Source organism: Somniosus microcephalus, chromosome 1, assembly GCF_052327205.1.
Source record: "Somniosus microcephalus isolate GS21.2 chromosome 1, FLI_Smic_1.0, whole genome shotgun sequence".
Lineage (NCBI taxonomy): Eukaryota > Metazoa > Chordata > Chondrichthyes > Squaliformes > Somniosidae > Somniosus > Somniosus microcephalus.
This window is the reverse complement of record NC_140987.1, coordinates 197,582,585-197,598,692: the sequence shown is the minus strand read 5'-3', so window position 1 is coordinate 197,598,692 and position 16,108 is coordinate 197,582,585. Positions and strand designations below refer to the sequence as shown.

Genomic DNA, 16,108 nt, shown 5'->3' with positions numbered 1-16,108 from the left:
AAATGTAAGAGCAAGGAAAACAGAGGGAAGTAAAGAGTTTCCGTTTTGAGGTCATTGGAAATAATGATTTGGAGTGAAAGGTAAGTATGATGACTCTGTATTTCAACACAGCAAACATGCAGAGAGAAGAGGAGCATGGAGGATAGCATGTATAGAATTTAGCAGGAAGAAATGAACAAACTATAGAAGCTAAAACATTTACATTAAAGAGAGAGATTGGAGTTTAGAGGTGAGAGAAAGATTGCCTATCAGATATCTTGTATCCTGTCTGGAAGTGTGATAGAGATGCTAGAAGATCGCCTGCAGATATTAGAAAAGTATTCAAGTTTCAAATAGAATGGGCTTTACAGAAAGTTAAGGATTGTTGGTGGTAAGAGGAGTGTTTTGCAGGAAAGATGAAACTGAGCTTTTTGGAGACAAATTTGTCAGTGGAGATGTTGGGAGTCCTACTTCATGTTAGATTATATATAGATGCACTTTTAGGAGTTAGATAATATGCTTATCTAAGCGGGGGTCAGACCTAAGCAGGAGATGTGGAAAAAGAGAGGTATCCAAATGCAGTTAAGGAGGTAGGTTCTAAGGAAGTTTTGAAGATGGGGGAACAGATAGAGCATTTTCTTGAAGATAATTCCAGAGTGGTTTCGGTAGATAATTCCAAAATGTGCCGATGAGATGTCTGATGGCTCTGACAGTGATACTGGATTGGAAAGAGAGGGGACATACAGAAGGCTAGAGTTGAAAGAACAAAGAATGCAAGCAGGATGTAGGGTAGGGAGATTGCACTGTGTGATGTGAAAAATATGGCAAGGACAGATGTGACAGGTCAGGGGTACTTGATACAGAACAGAGCGTTGCCTGCAGAGTTCTGGATGAGTTGAAGTTATAGGATGGAGCTTGGGAGGAAAGTGTTGGAGAAATTTGAAGAACTGCAATAGCAGTTGATATTACTGAGTAACTAAAAGATTTCCAATAAATATCACTGCATTGAAACTGTAAACAATTCAACCACAGAACTGTATTGTATTGATGTTTTGGCTTAACTCCTACTTTTTCAGTTTCTTTGTCACGTGCTATTTTTGTGCTGTTTTTTCAGACTGCAGTTTTCATTCTTAGGGGATGTATACTATTGATTTACCTTAGCTTCTGGCAGTTTTCATTACACTAAACCACACCTTTTAATAACATGAATTGTTACTACAAGTTGTGGGATTGTCATGTTGTCGGTGACAGTGTTGGGTAATACATAGAATATTATTTTTTTTAAAGCATAGAACAATAACAAGAGTATTTGATCCATATAAAACCCATTTTTTCCCATAGACCATATGTAATCTACCCTACCACAAAAACTTAATCTGCTTAGAAAAAGCAATGCAGAATTTCTCCTTGACCCCCAACGAAGAATGATTAAGTATCAAGTAACTTAAAACTTCACTAGCAGCCTTCCAAATTCCTTATGTCTCTGTGTGTTAATACAAAGGAATTGTTTGCTTTTTTTAATTCATTCTCGGGATATGGCCATTTGTCTGCAAGGTTGACATTTATTGTTATCCTTAGAAGGTGGTAATGGGTTGCTTTCTGGTCATGAAACAGCAAACCAGTGATTTGCTACCACTAAGTTGCTTGCTAGGCCACTTCACAGGGCAGTTAAGAGTCAACCATGTTGGTGTGTGACTGGCGTCACATATAGACCACACTGGGTAAGGATGCCGGGTTTCCTTCGCTAAAGATCACTTGGTTTTTTAGGACAATCCACTAGCTTCATGGTCATTTTTTTACTGATACCATTTTTTTTAAACATCCAGATTATTTTTTTTAAATGGAATTCAAATTCTCAAATTGTTATGGTGGGATTTTAACTTATTATATCAGTCTCGGCCTCTGGATTACTATATTGTCGTTTGTTAAACGTTTGGGGCTTTCAAAAGATCTCATTGGGACTTGCACCAGTTCTCAGCTGCTGTGAGTTCTCCTCAGGTTTACAGGACACAATTTTTGGAGTAGGTCAGGAAGTCCCTTGATATGACCCCTTGATGTGGGGACAGGTAGAAGATCTGCTCACTTACTCTGTCTCCAACAAAATTTAAAGAGGCACTGGGTCCCACCTCGAATTCCTGCCTCTTTTCCATTCTTCCCATAACCCCAGAAATTCTAGTCTCAGTGCCGTAACCAACTTTTTTTTTTGTTAAAACAAGTTCTAAGATTGTTTATTTAAAAAAAAATGTCTTACACATTCTTACAATGGAAGTTATTTCATAAATGTCAGTAGGTATGTCTGATAACATGAATAGCCCAAAAACAATTAGCAGTGAGAAGATTAAAGTGCCACTCATTCAATTGAATTGATTTGCAGCCAGCCTTGGGATAGCATCTGAAATCATAGTGACTATTGATGCCTCTGATGATGCCTATGGAGTGTTCCAGTTCAGCAATGACTCTTTGCATATGAATGGTACAGAACCCGAAGGGGGTCATGATATTGTTTTATTGCAGGTCAGTAATTTATCTTGCCTGTTATCTAACCATTTTATTTTGAGATTAAAAATAGAAATTGTGCTAAAACATAAAAATATGTTGGCGAGTAAGATGCTTAGTTTGCAGTGTTAAATTTGTCAATACATTGTAGTGCCATTACTTTGTGAAATTCATTGATAAAGCTCTAAAATTGACAATCTGCTATATACAATTTAAGAGTTTAATAAGTTGTTTAAATTTTTAGGTTGTACGTGCTGGTGGTGCCCTGTCCCAGGCTACTTTATTTTGGGAAGTTGTCTCTGATCCTTACAATAATTTGGTCAATATCCATGGCAATGTCATCTTCGAAATAGGACAAACTCTGGCCAACATTGTGCTGCAGGTGGCTTCGGATGAAGTTCCAGAATTGGACGAAGAGTTTATGGTTTACATCAGTAATGTTTCCAAAGGTCGCCTGGGAATTCTAACAAATGCTACCTTGACAGTTCTAGCTAATGATGACCCCTATGGTGTGTTCATCTTTTCGGGAAGAAGTCGACCAGTCAGAGTTGAAGAGCAGGACCAGAATGTGACTGTGACAATTGAGCGGTTAAATGGATTCATGGGTATTGCCATAGTCACGTACTCAACTGTGGATAACACAAAGTCAACTGATCTGCCATATTTCATTGCTAGGGCAACAGAAGAAAGTGATTACCTTGCCATATCTGGGTCAGTAATCTTTGAAGCCAATCAAATAGAAGCTAATGTAACCATTCCCATACTGGATGATGTAGAACCTGAGCAGCCAGAGTCTGTGTTTGTCCAGTTGCATAATGTTGTGCTGCTGAAAGAGGAACAGGACAGACCAAGTGAGTAACCCAAAATGGTTGATTAGATTTTTATTGCATTTTGTTTTATTGTTCACGTTTTTTTAAGTTATTGCCTTCCTCCTCTGTATACCATATACCATTCCCTCTTGGAAACCTGAAAGTTAGGTAGACCTGCACCCACACCTCTGTCAATGCCACTCTGTAAATGATGTCATGCAGGTGTTGTCTGGTCTACCTCACCTTTGGTTTTTTTTCCTCCCTCCATGAAGAATTGTCCAGGTGAGATCAGAAGCTTGTCATTTGTGGAATCAAGTGAGCACATTTGTGACATGGCCATCAGCAACCTCCTATGCCACCAAGCTACCTAAAAAGGTTTATTTTTATTTGTGTAATACAAATTGTTGTAACTGGGCTACATACGTAGTCTGCTTTTTACTTTGCACAAACAGAATACACCTCCCAAAATCAACAACTTGCAGAAGCTAGAGTTCCACATTGCACTGAGGTTGAACATATCCCTTTTATTGGGTTAGTGTTTGATCATGATTATAAGATAAAGCTCATCCAGTTGCAATGTGCTTAATCCATTAATGGGCCAAGATGACGAATTAGCCTTCTGTCTAATATTTACTTTTTTATTTCTTTACATTTGGTGCCAACTTTCTCTCACCCACTTTCAGAAAGCATTGACTCATTGGGCTGTATTTTGCGACTCCTATGGGTGCGTACGAGGTGCGAAGCGCATGCACTAAAACCCGGCACTTGCAATCTGTCAAGAATCTTTTTCACAGATCCTCCGCATCCCCGGGAGAAAGGTTATTTGCCCAACTTCTGCCCGCTGAAAGGCCGTGAAATTCTTACGCCTGGTTACCTCAATAAGAGTTTTAAAAAATAGAAAAATAAAATTTTATCACTCACTTATACATTAAAAACCCTATCCAAGAAAGTAAGTTTATATTTAGCCCCGTTAAAACATTAAAAAAAAATCAGAAAATTACATTTTTGTTTAAAGTATTTAATTAAATACCATTTTAATTAATTTTATATATGTAATTTAAAAAAAATTAATTCATATGTTTGTGTATTTTTAAGTCATCCCCATTCATACTTATGACAGTTCCGTACATACAGAATTCCCATAAGTATGAATGGGGATTCCCTTCTTTCATTGATTGGGCTGGCACATGTGATCCCAGGGGCCCTTGCAAACATTTCTACCAGGAGAGGCCCAGGATCGCAAGCCTCCGTATCTCCTGAACCACCTGGTAAATGCATAGATTTTTTGATGATTGGAGGCATTCGCCCGCGGGAAACCTCCGATTGCAAATTCAGGCCCATTGTTGAGGCATTGGTTAATCTATTGAAATTATCTTTGTGTGAAAGATTTTACTGTGATTTATGGTGGCTTCCTGGTGTAACTGCAGTAGGCAGGGGAGGAAAGTTGTGTAGGGAACAAATCTGCTGGTTCCCTGCGATATGATACCACGTTCAAAGTTTTGCACTGGAGGTTACGCCAGTCATACAATATGTTTGCCTGAGTATGTGTGGGCATATTGTAGTGAAATGCAAAGAACAGGATTATGTATTATGACTTATTTCCCATCAATTGCTGGCTGCTAGGAGTGTTGGTGCGTTTCTGGTGTCCGGAGTTGTTATGCCTGTGGTGGTGGGGTGGGGAGGAGCTTAAGCTTTAAACCATAGAGCGATCAATTGCAGTAGACAAGGTGGGAGATATATATATATTCTCTTCCACGGCTGCTGGCCATACATTCTGATGGGATAGAGGTGGAACCCACCATCGGAAAGCAGTGTGGACTTGTTGCATTGGGTTTCCACCACTTTCTTCCTGCCTTGTACGGGGTGCAACTCCATCCACCCTTGAAGAGGCAAGCTGGTGGAGGGAAATCCCTAAACCAGGAGTACTGCTTCTCTGGCTAATATATGACCAAGCATTGTATTGGAGGCTGGTATATCCAGTGAGATGGGGGGTATTGACCTGAAGTGTGAGGTGGGGGTGGGGGGTGAGGTGGGGTGGAGCCTAGGACAGGCAAACCTTGATTTGCTCCGTTACACAAAGGCTTGGGCAACATCCTCCCTAATACCAGGCAGCCGCCAGATTTTCCAGCTGCACAAGGTAGGAAGGTGCCACAGATGTGTCCAAAGTGGTGCTCTTGCCCACCTGATCAATGCAAATTAGATGCCCTACCACTGACCCCATAAACTCCAGCGATCGTTTACTGCAGATTTTTAGGGCTGTGGTAATTAGCCTGACCCTGAAAATTTGGCAGAGGGTAGTTGGATGCCCCGTTCCATCAAAGTTGTGTCACAGTAGTGGCCAAGAAGGAAATCTGCCTTGTAATGTATTACTGTGGAACATCAACACCAGGTTGATGTAAAAAGACTACTGAGCGCTTGGTTTGAGTATAAAACAAGGCTTTAATCAACTGTTGCAAAACCATGAGATTTCTAGTTACATCACTAGTTCCTGGTTACAGAAAGATCCTGAGCAAGCTGGGCCCACGCCCAAGTATTTATACCCCTTGGACAGCGCCACCAGCTGGCCGCCCAGTGTTACTTCATGAGTGCGGCATCGGCAGCGGGTGGAGGCGGAGCAGCGCGGCAGAGCGACTACAAGAGGCCCCAGAGGCTCAGGTAGGCCTCAGTGCGGCATCGTCAGCGGGTGGAGGCGGAGCAGCGCGGCAGAGCGACTACAAGAGGCCCCAGAGGCTCAGGTAGGCCTCAGTGCGGCATCGGCAGCGGGTGGAGGTGGAGCAGCGCGGCAGAGGACTACAAGAGGCCCCAGAGGCTCAGGTAGGCCTCAGTGCGGCATCGGCAGCGGGTGGAGGCGGAGCAGCGCGGCAGAGCGACTACAAGAGGCCCCAGAGGCTCAGGTAGGCCTCAGTGTGGCATCGGCAGCGGGTGGAGGCGGAGCAGCGCGGCAGAGCGACTACAAGAGGCCCCAGAGGCTCAGGTAGGCCTCCGTGCGGCATCGGCAGCGGGTGGAGGCGGAGCAGCGCGGCAGAACGACTACAAGAGGCCCCAGAGGCTCAGGTAGGCCTCAGTGCGGCATCGGCAGCGGGTGGAGGCGGTGCAGCGCGGCAGAGCGACTACAAGAGGCCCCAGAGGCTCAGGTAGGCCTCAGTGCAGCATCGGCAGCGGGTGGAGGTGGAGCAGCACGGCAGAGCGACTACAAGAGGCCCCAGAGGCTCAGGTAGGCCTCACCAATCTCCAATCTCAGGCAAGGAGAGAGGTAAAAAGTATTCAAGGTGTGACGTCACCACAAAACAGGTAGGTGATTGGTTGGAGTATTTCGTTTTAAAACTAAGTCTGTGGTTTATAGTTTTTAAGGTTGCTGTGGTGTACCAAGGCCTTTCTGGTGCAGAGTGACTGTTGGTAAACCATTTAACTGGTGTAACTAGAGGGATTGATTTAATTTAAATCCAATTAATTAAAGGGATCTAAAATCGGGCAGAGGGTGTCCATAACTAAAAATAAAAAATTTAATTAATTAAATAGAATGGAGCAGGTGATGTGTTACTGTTGCGAGATGTGGGAGCCGGTGAACCCCATTGAGGCTCACGGTGATTACGTCTGTGACAAGTGTCTGCTGCTACAGGAACTCCAACTCCGTGTTGATGAGCTGGAGTCTGAGCTTCAGACACTGCGACACATCAGGGAGGGGGAGAAGTACCTGGACTCTGTGTATCAGGAGGTGGTCACACCTATGAAGTTAAGGAGTTCAGATGTAGCCCATGGTCAGGGACAGGACGGTGTGACTACGAGTGAGGCAGGTACGGGGATCCAGGAGGTAGAGCTGGAGGAGCCGCAGCCCTTGCTCTTGACCAACAGGTTCGAGGTTCTTACTCCCTGTGGGGACAGGAGCAGGGACTGCAGGGAGGATGAGCAACCTGGCCACAGCACCGTGGAACGGGGGGCCATTCAAGAGGGGGGAGTAAATAGAAATGTTGTAGTGGTAGGGGATAGTATTATTAGGGGAATAGATAGAGTTCTCTGCAGCCGAGAGCGAGAGTCCCGAAGGCTATGTTGCCTACCCGGTGCCAGGGTTAAGGACACCTCCTCTGGGCTGGAAAGAAACTTGCAGTGGGAGGGGGTGGATCCAGTTGTCATGGTCCATGTTGGTACAGAAGATGTAGATAGGACTAGGAAGCCGGTTCTGTTAAAGGAGTATGAGCAGCTAGGGGTCAAATTAAAAAACAGAACCTCAAGGGTAATAATCTCTGGATTATTACCTGAGCCACGAGCAAATTTGGCTAGGACAAATAAAATTAGAGAGTTAAATGCGTGGCTCAAAGACTGGTGTGGGAGAAATGGGTTTTGCTTCCTGGGACACTGGCACCAGTACTGGGGCAGGAGGGAGCTGTTCCGTTGGGATGGGCTTCACTTGGCCAGTGCTGGGACTAGAGTCCTGGCGGATCATATAACTAGGGCTGTAGAGAGGGCTTTAAACTAACTAGTGGGGGGGAGGTTCCTAGAGAGCAAATAATAAAAATGACAACAGAGAAGGTCATAGACTTAGGTAGCAGTGGGGAAATTAAAAACCAGAGTGTGTCAGGAAGGGGCAGAAGGTATGGAGTAAAAGGTAAAGTAATAAAAAGGGCAAAAGCAGGAACTAAGTGTCACAAAACATATTTGAAAGTTCTCCATCTGAATGCACTCATAACAAAATAGACGAGTTAATGGCACAAATAACTACATATGGGTATGATCTTGTGGCCATTACAGAAACATGGCTGCAGGGTGACAATGCCTGGGAATTAAACATACCAGGTTATTTAACGATCAGGAAGGACAGGCAGGAAGGAAGGGGAGGTGGGGTGGCTATGTTAATAAAGGAAGGAATCACTGTAATACAGAGAAATGATATTGGGTCAAAAGATCAGGATAATGAAACAGTTTGGGTGGAGGTAAGGAATAATAAGGGGAAAAAAACACTAGTGGGCATAGTCTATAGGCCTCCGAACAGTTGCAACTCTGTTGGACGGAGTATCAATCAGGAAATAGTTGAGGCTTGTAATAAGGGAACATCTATAATTATGGGGGATTTTAACTATCATATTAATTGGACAAATCAAATTGGGCAGGGCTGCCTTGAGGATGAGTTCATTGAGTGTATTAGGGATGGGTTTCTTGAGCAGTATGTAACTGAACCGACCAGGAGGCAAGCAACCTTAGATCTGGTCCTGTGTAACGAGACAGGATTAATTAAAAATGTCCTAGTAAAGGATCCCCTTGGAATGAGTGACCATAACATGGTTGAATTCCGTATTCAATTAGAGGGTGAGAAGGTTGGATCTCAAACAAGCGTGCTAAGCTTGAATAAAGGAGACTATGAAGGTATGAGAGCGGAATTGAGTAGAGTGGATTGGGAAAATAGATTAAAGGGTAAGACGATACATGATCAGTGGTGTACATTTAAGGAGTTATTTTACAACTTCCAAAAAATATATATTCCACTGAGAAGAAAAGGGTGTAAAAGAAAAGACAGCCATCCGTGGCTAAGTAAAGAAATTAAGGATAGTATTCGACTAAAAACAAGGGCATATAAGGTAGCCAAATCTAGTGGGAGGATAGAGGATTGGGAAAACTTTAAAAGACAGCAAAAAGTAACAAAAAGATTGATTAAGAAAGGGAAGATAGATTATGAAAGTAAATTAGCAAAAAATATAAAAACAGATAGTAAGAGTTTTTGGGCTAGAAATTCACTTTGGCCCCGCCAGCTGGCTAGCGCCCAAAAGTTAGCGCTGCGCGCGGAGCCAGTTGCGCCCGTCAGAAATTCAGTTTTTGCGCCCCAAGTCGGAACCGGGCGCTATTCCAGGGTGTGCCCGCCCCCGCTTGGGGCGCTGAAACTGAATTTCAGTGCTGTAGGTGCCGCAGCGCCACCCGCTGCGGAGCGGCAGGCTGCGGTACTGCAGGCCTCCTCCTTCTCTTAAGGGGGAGGTGCCTGCAACTCGGAGATCGCCGCTCGCTGGTGCCGGCAAATGAGCCCGGCACCACGGAGAAGTGCCGGGCTCCCGGAAAGCAGCCGGCAATGCCACGGGGGGGGTGGTGGAGGAGGCCGGGGAAGGAGGTGCGGGCAGGCGGCCACCGAAAAAGCGGCCGGCCGCACCTCCGCCTTAACTAGCGCCACTAAGGCTGCAGCACGGCCCGGTCTTCACATCGTTGTTTGCGGCCGCTGCGGAAGAGGCGGCCGCAACTAAATATGGGGGTCAGGCCGGTAACGGGGCGGAACCGGGGCACTGCGCACACCGATGACGTCATCGGTGCCGGTGCAGCGCTACTGGCTACCGCCGCCATTACCGCAGCGCTGAATATCAGCGCAAACTCCTCTACTGGCGCAGAAGCCCTCTTTGGGCGGTAACTGGGCACAAAGCCCACTGAATTTCTGGCCCTTTATAGTTATATGAAAAGAAAAAGGGTGGCTGAAGTAAATGTTGGTCCCTTAGAGGATGAGACCGGGAAATTAATGGTGGGAAATATGGAGATGGCAAAAACACTGAATGAATATTTTGTATCAGTCTTTGCAGTAGAAGACACTAAGAATATCTCAACACTGGACAAACAGGGGGCTATAGCGGGGGAGGAGCTAAACACGATCAAAATCACTAAGGAAGTGGTACTCGGTAAAATAATGGGACTCAAGGCAGATAAATCACCTGGACCTGATGGCTTACATCCTAGGGTCTTGAGGGAAGTGGCAGTAGGGATTGTGGATGCATTGGTAATAATTTTCCAACACTCCCTGGAATCAGCAAAGGTCCCGGCAGACTGGAAAACTGCTAATGTAATGCCCTTATTTAAAAAGGGCAGTAGACAGAAGGCTGGAAACTATAGACCAGTTAGCCTAACATCTGTGGTAGGTAAAATATTGGAGTCCATTATTAAGGAGACAGTAACAGGACATTTGGATAATCATAATTTAATAGGACAAAGTCAGCATGGTTTTATGAAGGGGAAGTCATGTTTGACAAATTTGCTGGAGTTCTTTGAGGAAGTAATATATAGGGTGGATAAAGGGGAACCAGTGGACGTAGTGTATTTAGACTTCCAAAAGGCATTTGACAAGGTGCCACACAAAAGATTATTGCTTAAGATAAAAAAATCACGGGATTGGGGGTAATATTCTGGCATGGATAGAGGATTGGCTATCTAACAGAAAGCAGAGAGTTGGGATAAATGGTTCATTCTCAGACTGGCAATCAGTAACTAGTGGTGTTCCACAGGGGTCAGTGCTGGGTCCCCAACTCTTTTCAATCTATATTAACGATTTGGAGGAGGGGACCGAGTGTAACATATCAAAGTTTGCAGATGATACTAAGATGGGAGGGAAAGTAGTGAGTGAGGAGGACATAAAAAACCTGCAAGGGGACATAGACAGGCAGAGATTTGGCAGATGGAATACAATACTGGAAAGTGTGAGGTTATGCACTTTGGCAGGAAAAATCGTAGAGCAAGTTATTATCTTAATGGCAAGAAACTGGAAAGTACTGAAGTACAAAGGGATCTGGGGGTCCTGGTGCACGAAACTCAAAAGGTTAGTATGCAGGTGCAGCAAGTGATTAAGAAGGCCAATGGAATGTTGGCTTTCATTGCTAGGGGGATAGAATATAAAAATAGGGAGGTATTGCTTCAGTTGTACAAGGTATTGGTGAGACCGCACCTGGAATACTGCATACAGTTTTGGTGTCCATACTTAAGAAAAGACATACTTGCTCTCGAGTCAGTGCAAAGAAGGTTCACTCGGTTAATCCCGGGGATGAGGGGATGGACATATGAGGAGAGGTTGAGTAGATTGGGACTCTACTCATTGGAGTTCAGAAGAATGAGAGGTGATCTTATTGAAACATATAAGATTGTGAAGGGGTTGGATCGGGTGGATGCGGGGAGGATGTTCCCGATGATGGGTGAAACTAGAAGTAGGGGGCATAGTCTTAGAATAAGGGGCTGCTCTTTCAAAACTGAGATGAGGAGGAACTACTTCACTCAGAGGGTGGTAGGTCCATGGAATATGCTGCCCCAAAAAGCTGTAGAAGCTACATCATTACATAAATTTAAAACAGAAATAGACAGTTTCCTAGAAGTAAAGGGAATAAAGGGTTATGGGGAGCGGGCAGGAATTTGGACTTGAGTCTAGGTTCGGATCGGTCATGGCCCTGTGGGTAGCGGAGCTGGCCCAGGGGCCATGTAGCCTGATCCTGCTCCTATTTCGTGTGTCTAATTCTGTTAGATTCAGGAGATGGTTCTGTGATAGTAGATTGGCGGTTAGGATCAGATCAGCCATGATCTTATTGAATGGCGGAGCAGGCTCGAGGGGCCGATTGGCCTACTCCTGCTCCTATTTCTTATGTTCTTATGTCACGATAAGATTCATGACATTCTTCCAGCCTGAAAGTTTTGGAAGTCCGACGACTTCCTTCTAGTGGATTAGGCGGACCACGAATAGGCGCGGTCTTTTAGATCTTCGCTTGTGGCTGGAAGGCACGTCTCCTCGGACCGTGTCTTGGTCCCTGGGTCGCTTGGTCTCTACTGGTAGATCGACGGGGCCCGTGTCGCCTTGATCGACCTACGGAAGACTGGGGAGATCGTGACTCCGGGTGCGGGTCCCCACAGGCGTAGAGCTGGCGTCATCTTGGTTGGTAGCCGGGGATTGACCGGCGTCCTGGCTTCGGGTGGCCATCCCATGGGAAGCGCTCGGCTCCCTGAGTTGATCCGGTGGAGTGGCCGGCAGATCCCTTGATGTCCCGGGTAGGGCGTCATCCACAAAGGAGCGCAGAGCGGCGGCATCATTACCATGGGTTCCTCTACCAGTTGGGTCCGTGGGACTGGTTGGACAGGGAGCCAGATCTCGGAGTGAAACGGTGGACTCCCGGCCATCAGGGTACTGCACGTGCATGTAAGTGGGATTAACGTCCATTAGTTCCACCTCGTCGACGTGGGGATCGTTGTTGGAAGATCGGATGAATCTTTGGAGCAGTACGGGGCCGGGAGCTGCCAACCATGACGGTAGGGACGTCCCATGAGTGGAGCGACGCTGGAACCTGAAGAATCGCTCGTGAGGAGTGACATTGGTGGACGTGGAAAGAAGAGAACTGATGGAATGCAACGCATCAGGGAGCATAGTTTCCCACTGCTGGTCTGGTAGGTTGCGTGACCTCAGTGCAAGACTAACAGCGTTTCGAATGATAGCGTTGTATCTCTCAACCTGTCCCGTTACCGATGGGATGATATGGTGTAGTTTTACTTGTGGTGATTCCCCGTTGGGAAAGATAACTTTTGAGTTCGTTTGGCATGCAGGAGGGACCCCGATCAGAGTGGATGAAATTGGCCGTACCACAAAGGGAAAAGACTTGATTGAGGCATTTGATCGCTGTGGAAGTAAGCATATTGGGACAGGGGAAAGCAAAGGGAAAGCGTGAATACTCGTCCACCATAGTAAGTAAGTAGGTGTTTCATGTTGAGGAAGGCAATGGCCCTTTAAAGGCAATGGCCCTTTAAAGTCAATGCTGAGTCGCAGCATAGGCTGCATAGTGTGTATGAGCGAGCCATCTGATGGACGGAAGAATTGCGGTTTTAATTCCGCACAGATTCTACAGGTGGAGCAAGTTCTTTTCACATCTTCCGTAGAAAATGGGAGATTTTTAGATCGCACAACGTGCAACATACGGGTAACGCCAGGATGGCATAAGTCAGTATGAAGATCCGCAAGAGTTGAAGTTGACATAGAAGAGCAGAATGCACGCGTGAGGGTATCCGGGGCCACATTCTCTTTGCCGGGTCGATAATGTATGTGTAGCCAAAAGCGGCCAGTTCCATCCTCCAGAGTTGTATTTTGTTATTCTTGATCTTAGTGCGTTTCCGGTTATCCAGCATAAAGGCCACGGAGCGCTGATCGGTTATAAGCGTGAAGTGGCGACGAGCGAGAAAATGACTCCATTTACGTACTGCTTCGATGATGGCCGTAGCCTCCTTCTCGACTTGAGGATAATGGAGCTCGCTACCCTGCAAAGTTCTGGACAGAAATGCAACGGGTCGACCACGTTGATTCAAGGTCGCCGAGATCGCCACTTCCGATGCATCGCACTCGACCACGAAAGGAAGATTTTCATTAATGAAACGAAGCGTGACTTTTTCCAGTTGTCACTTGAGGAGGTTGAAAGCTGAAATAGCCGTTGCCTCTAATGGAAATGACTTTGCGTGAAGCAGAGGCTGGATCTTGACTGAGAAGTGGGGTATCCATTTCGCATAATAGGCGAACATGCCGAGTGCCCGACGAAGAGCTGAGATTCGTAGGGGGAGGTAGCTCCTGAAGTGGACAAAGTCACTCCGGATCCGGTTTGATGACACCATTGCCCACCCAGTAGCCAAGGATGTTGACTGATGGTACTGATTTGACAGATTTGGACTCATTTAAGGTTAAGTTGCGACGACGGAGAACGTCAAAACATTTCTGGAGGTTGGCATCATGCTTCTTCTGGCCATGACCAGCAATGGTGATATTATCCAGATATGGAAAAGTGTCCGTTAAGTTCTCCTGTTTGACTAGGCTATCCAATGCCCGTTGAAAGATGGCCACCCCATTGGTGACCCTAAATGGAAGGCGACAAAACTGATAAAGTCGACCATTGGCCTCAAAGGCCGTATACTTATTGTCAGAGACCTTTAACGGTACTTGATGGTATGCGCTCTTTAAATCAAATGTTGAAAATACCTTGTAGTTGGCAAGGTTATTGACCATGTCATCGATGCGTGGTAGTGGGTAGGCATCCAGGTCGGAATACTGGCTAATAGTTTGCGAGTAATCGATGCAAAGACGTTTCTTGTGTTGCTTCAGAGGATTTTTAACAACGACGACTTGAGCCCGCCAGGAAGATGAACATGGCTCAATGATACCGTCAGCTAGAAGGCGAGAGATTCCTGCCTCGATAAAGGATCGATCATCTTGGCTGACACGTCGTCATTTTGTGACTATGGGCTGACATCGGGGGGAAAGATTGGAAAACGAGGAGGGCTCGTCGAGCGAAGCCATCGAAAGCGCACAAAACGGTACTTTGGAAATAGTAAGCTCCGGCTTTGACCCTCCAAACTCGAAAGTGAGTCTTTTGTGTTGTTTCTGGAAATCCTGTCTCAGGAGCACAATACTGCATAGGTTCTTGATCACCCCGAGCCGGGTGGAGAAATAAGTGCGGCCATTGAGAATAAGGTCGACAAGACAAAAGGCGGAAGAGTTGGTGGTCAGTGTTGTCAGAGCCATTGCAATTTCCTGTCTGAGGGGTAAATACACAGTTTTAACTTACTGACAGCCCGCTCACTAATGAAGCTGTCAGAGCTGCATGAGTCGATTAGTGCACTCAAAATGTGTCCATTTACCGAAACCTTCTTGACTGCATGGGACAGAGTTTGGGGAAAATCAGATGTGATGGGAGGAGGGGCAGTTTTACCCTTGACAGCTGTAACCTTAGTAGTGATTCTTGGGGGAGGAGCAGTTTTATAGATAGTAGCTGCAAAACTTACAGGAGTCGTCGACCGGTATACCTTAGAAAAGTGGCCTTTCTTACTAACAGCGGCTCTTGACTGGCATACCTTAGAAAAGTGACCTTGCTGCAATGATTGCAGGTCGCGTTACGAGCAGGACAAAATTTCCTATAATGGAACGTACCTCCACAGAAGAAACACTTCCTTCCAGATTGCCAAGATGCCGCTAGGGCGGGGTCGTCATCAGTGTGGGTTTCTAGGGTAGGGCTGTCAGCAGCCGGGTTGGTGTCGTCATCCGTGAGGGCTTCCACCCGAGGCCTATCAAAGAGTCACTAAAAGTGATAGCAGCAGCCCGTGCATGTGGTGAAAGATAGGTGTCTGCATTCCTCTTTGCTAAGTCCAGAGAACATGCCTGGTCATAGCCTGTAACTTGAGGGTTTTATTCTCCAACAGACGCTGACGTATGAAGGGAGACGCAATCCCATTAATAAAGGAATCACGAATTAACTCCTCCTGGTACTGCTCAGCTGTAACAGCTTTAAGATTACAATCCTTGCTGAGCCTGCGAAGTTTCTGAAGGAATTCGTCAAGTGATTCCCCGGGTTGTTGTCAAGTTGTGGCCAGTAGATGCCGAGCAAAAATTTCATTTGGGGACTTGACATGTAGCTGCTGTAGTATTTGGATAGCGGCGTCATAGTCTACACAGTCTTCGATATAATCAAATACACGAGGGGATACATAATTAGCAAGCATTCGTAACTTGTTAGGAACATTCTCACCACACTCCTCAAGGAAGTTGATAAAGGTACGATACCAGTGTTTCCATACTTTAGCAGCTGTAAGTGAATTCGGGTCCAGGTCGAGACGGGCGGGTCTGAGTAGTTTCTCCATGATGGATCGATTACTTGTCTGAGTTCCCGTCTATGGTTCGAGCCGTAGCTGGCTGTTCCTGAATCACCCAAAGCGTGGAGTCGATATCAAGTTGATTAAATTGACGTAATAAAACTCACTACGCACTTGGTTTGAGCATAAAGCAAGGCTTTAATCAACTTGTTTCAGAACATGGAGGTCTAGTTGTATTTCACTAGTTCCTTGTCTTACAAAATGTCCCTGGCAAGCTGGGCCCACGCCCGAGTATTTATACTCCTTGGACGGTACCACCAGCTGGCCGTCCAGCGTTACTTCATGAGTAGTTTCTTGATGAATGATGAGATTTATAACAGGCAGCCTGTAACTTGAGGGTTTTATTCTCCAACAGACGCTGACGTATGAAGGGAGACACAATCCCATTAATAAAGGAATCACGAAATAACTCCTCCTGATACTGCTCA

The 16,108-nt window shown here is 45.7% G+C and overlaps 1 protein-coding gene across 6 annotated transcripts in view; it reads left to right on the top strand.

The window, feature by feature from the left end:
* Positions 1-16,108, top strand: part of adgrv1 (adhesion G protein-coupled receptor V1) — a 986,427-nt gene that overhangs the window by 224,256 nt on the left and 746,063 nt on the right. For all 6 annotated transcript variants that reach the window (XR_015078534.1, XM_085989059.1, XM_085989068.1 and 3 more), the window contains 2 exons: positions 2,354-2,493; positions 2,720-3,326. Coding sequence is in view for 5 of the 6 variants with exons in the window: in XM_085989059.1 (XP_085845185.1) it covers positions 2,354-2,493; positions 2,720-3,326 (747 nt within the window). In the remaining variant the exon portion in view is untranslated. The remainder of the gene's footprint in view (positions 1-2,353; positions 2,494-2,719; positions 3,327-16,108) is intronic.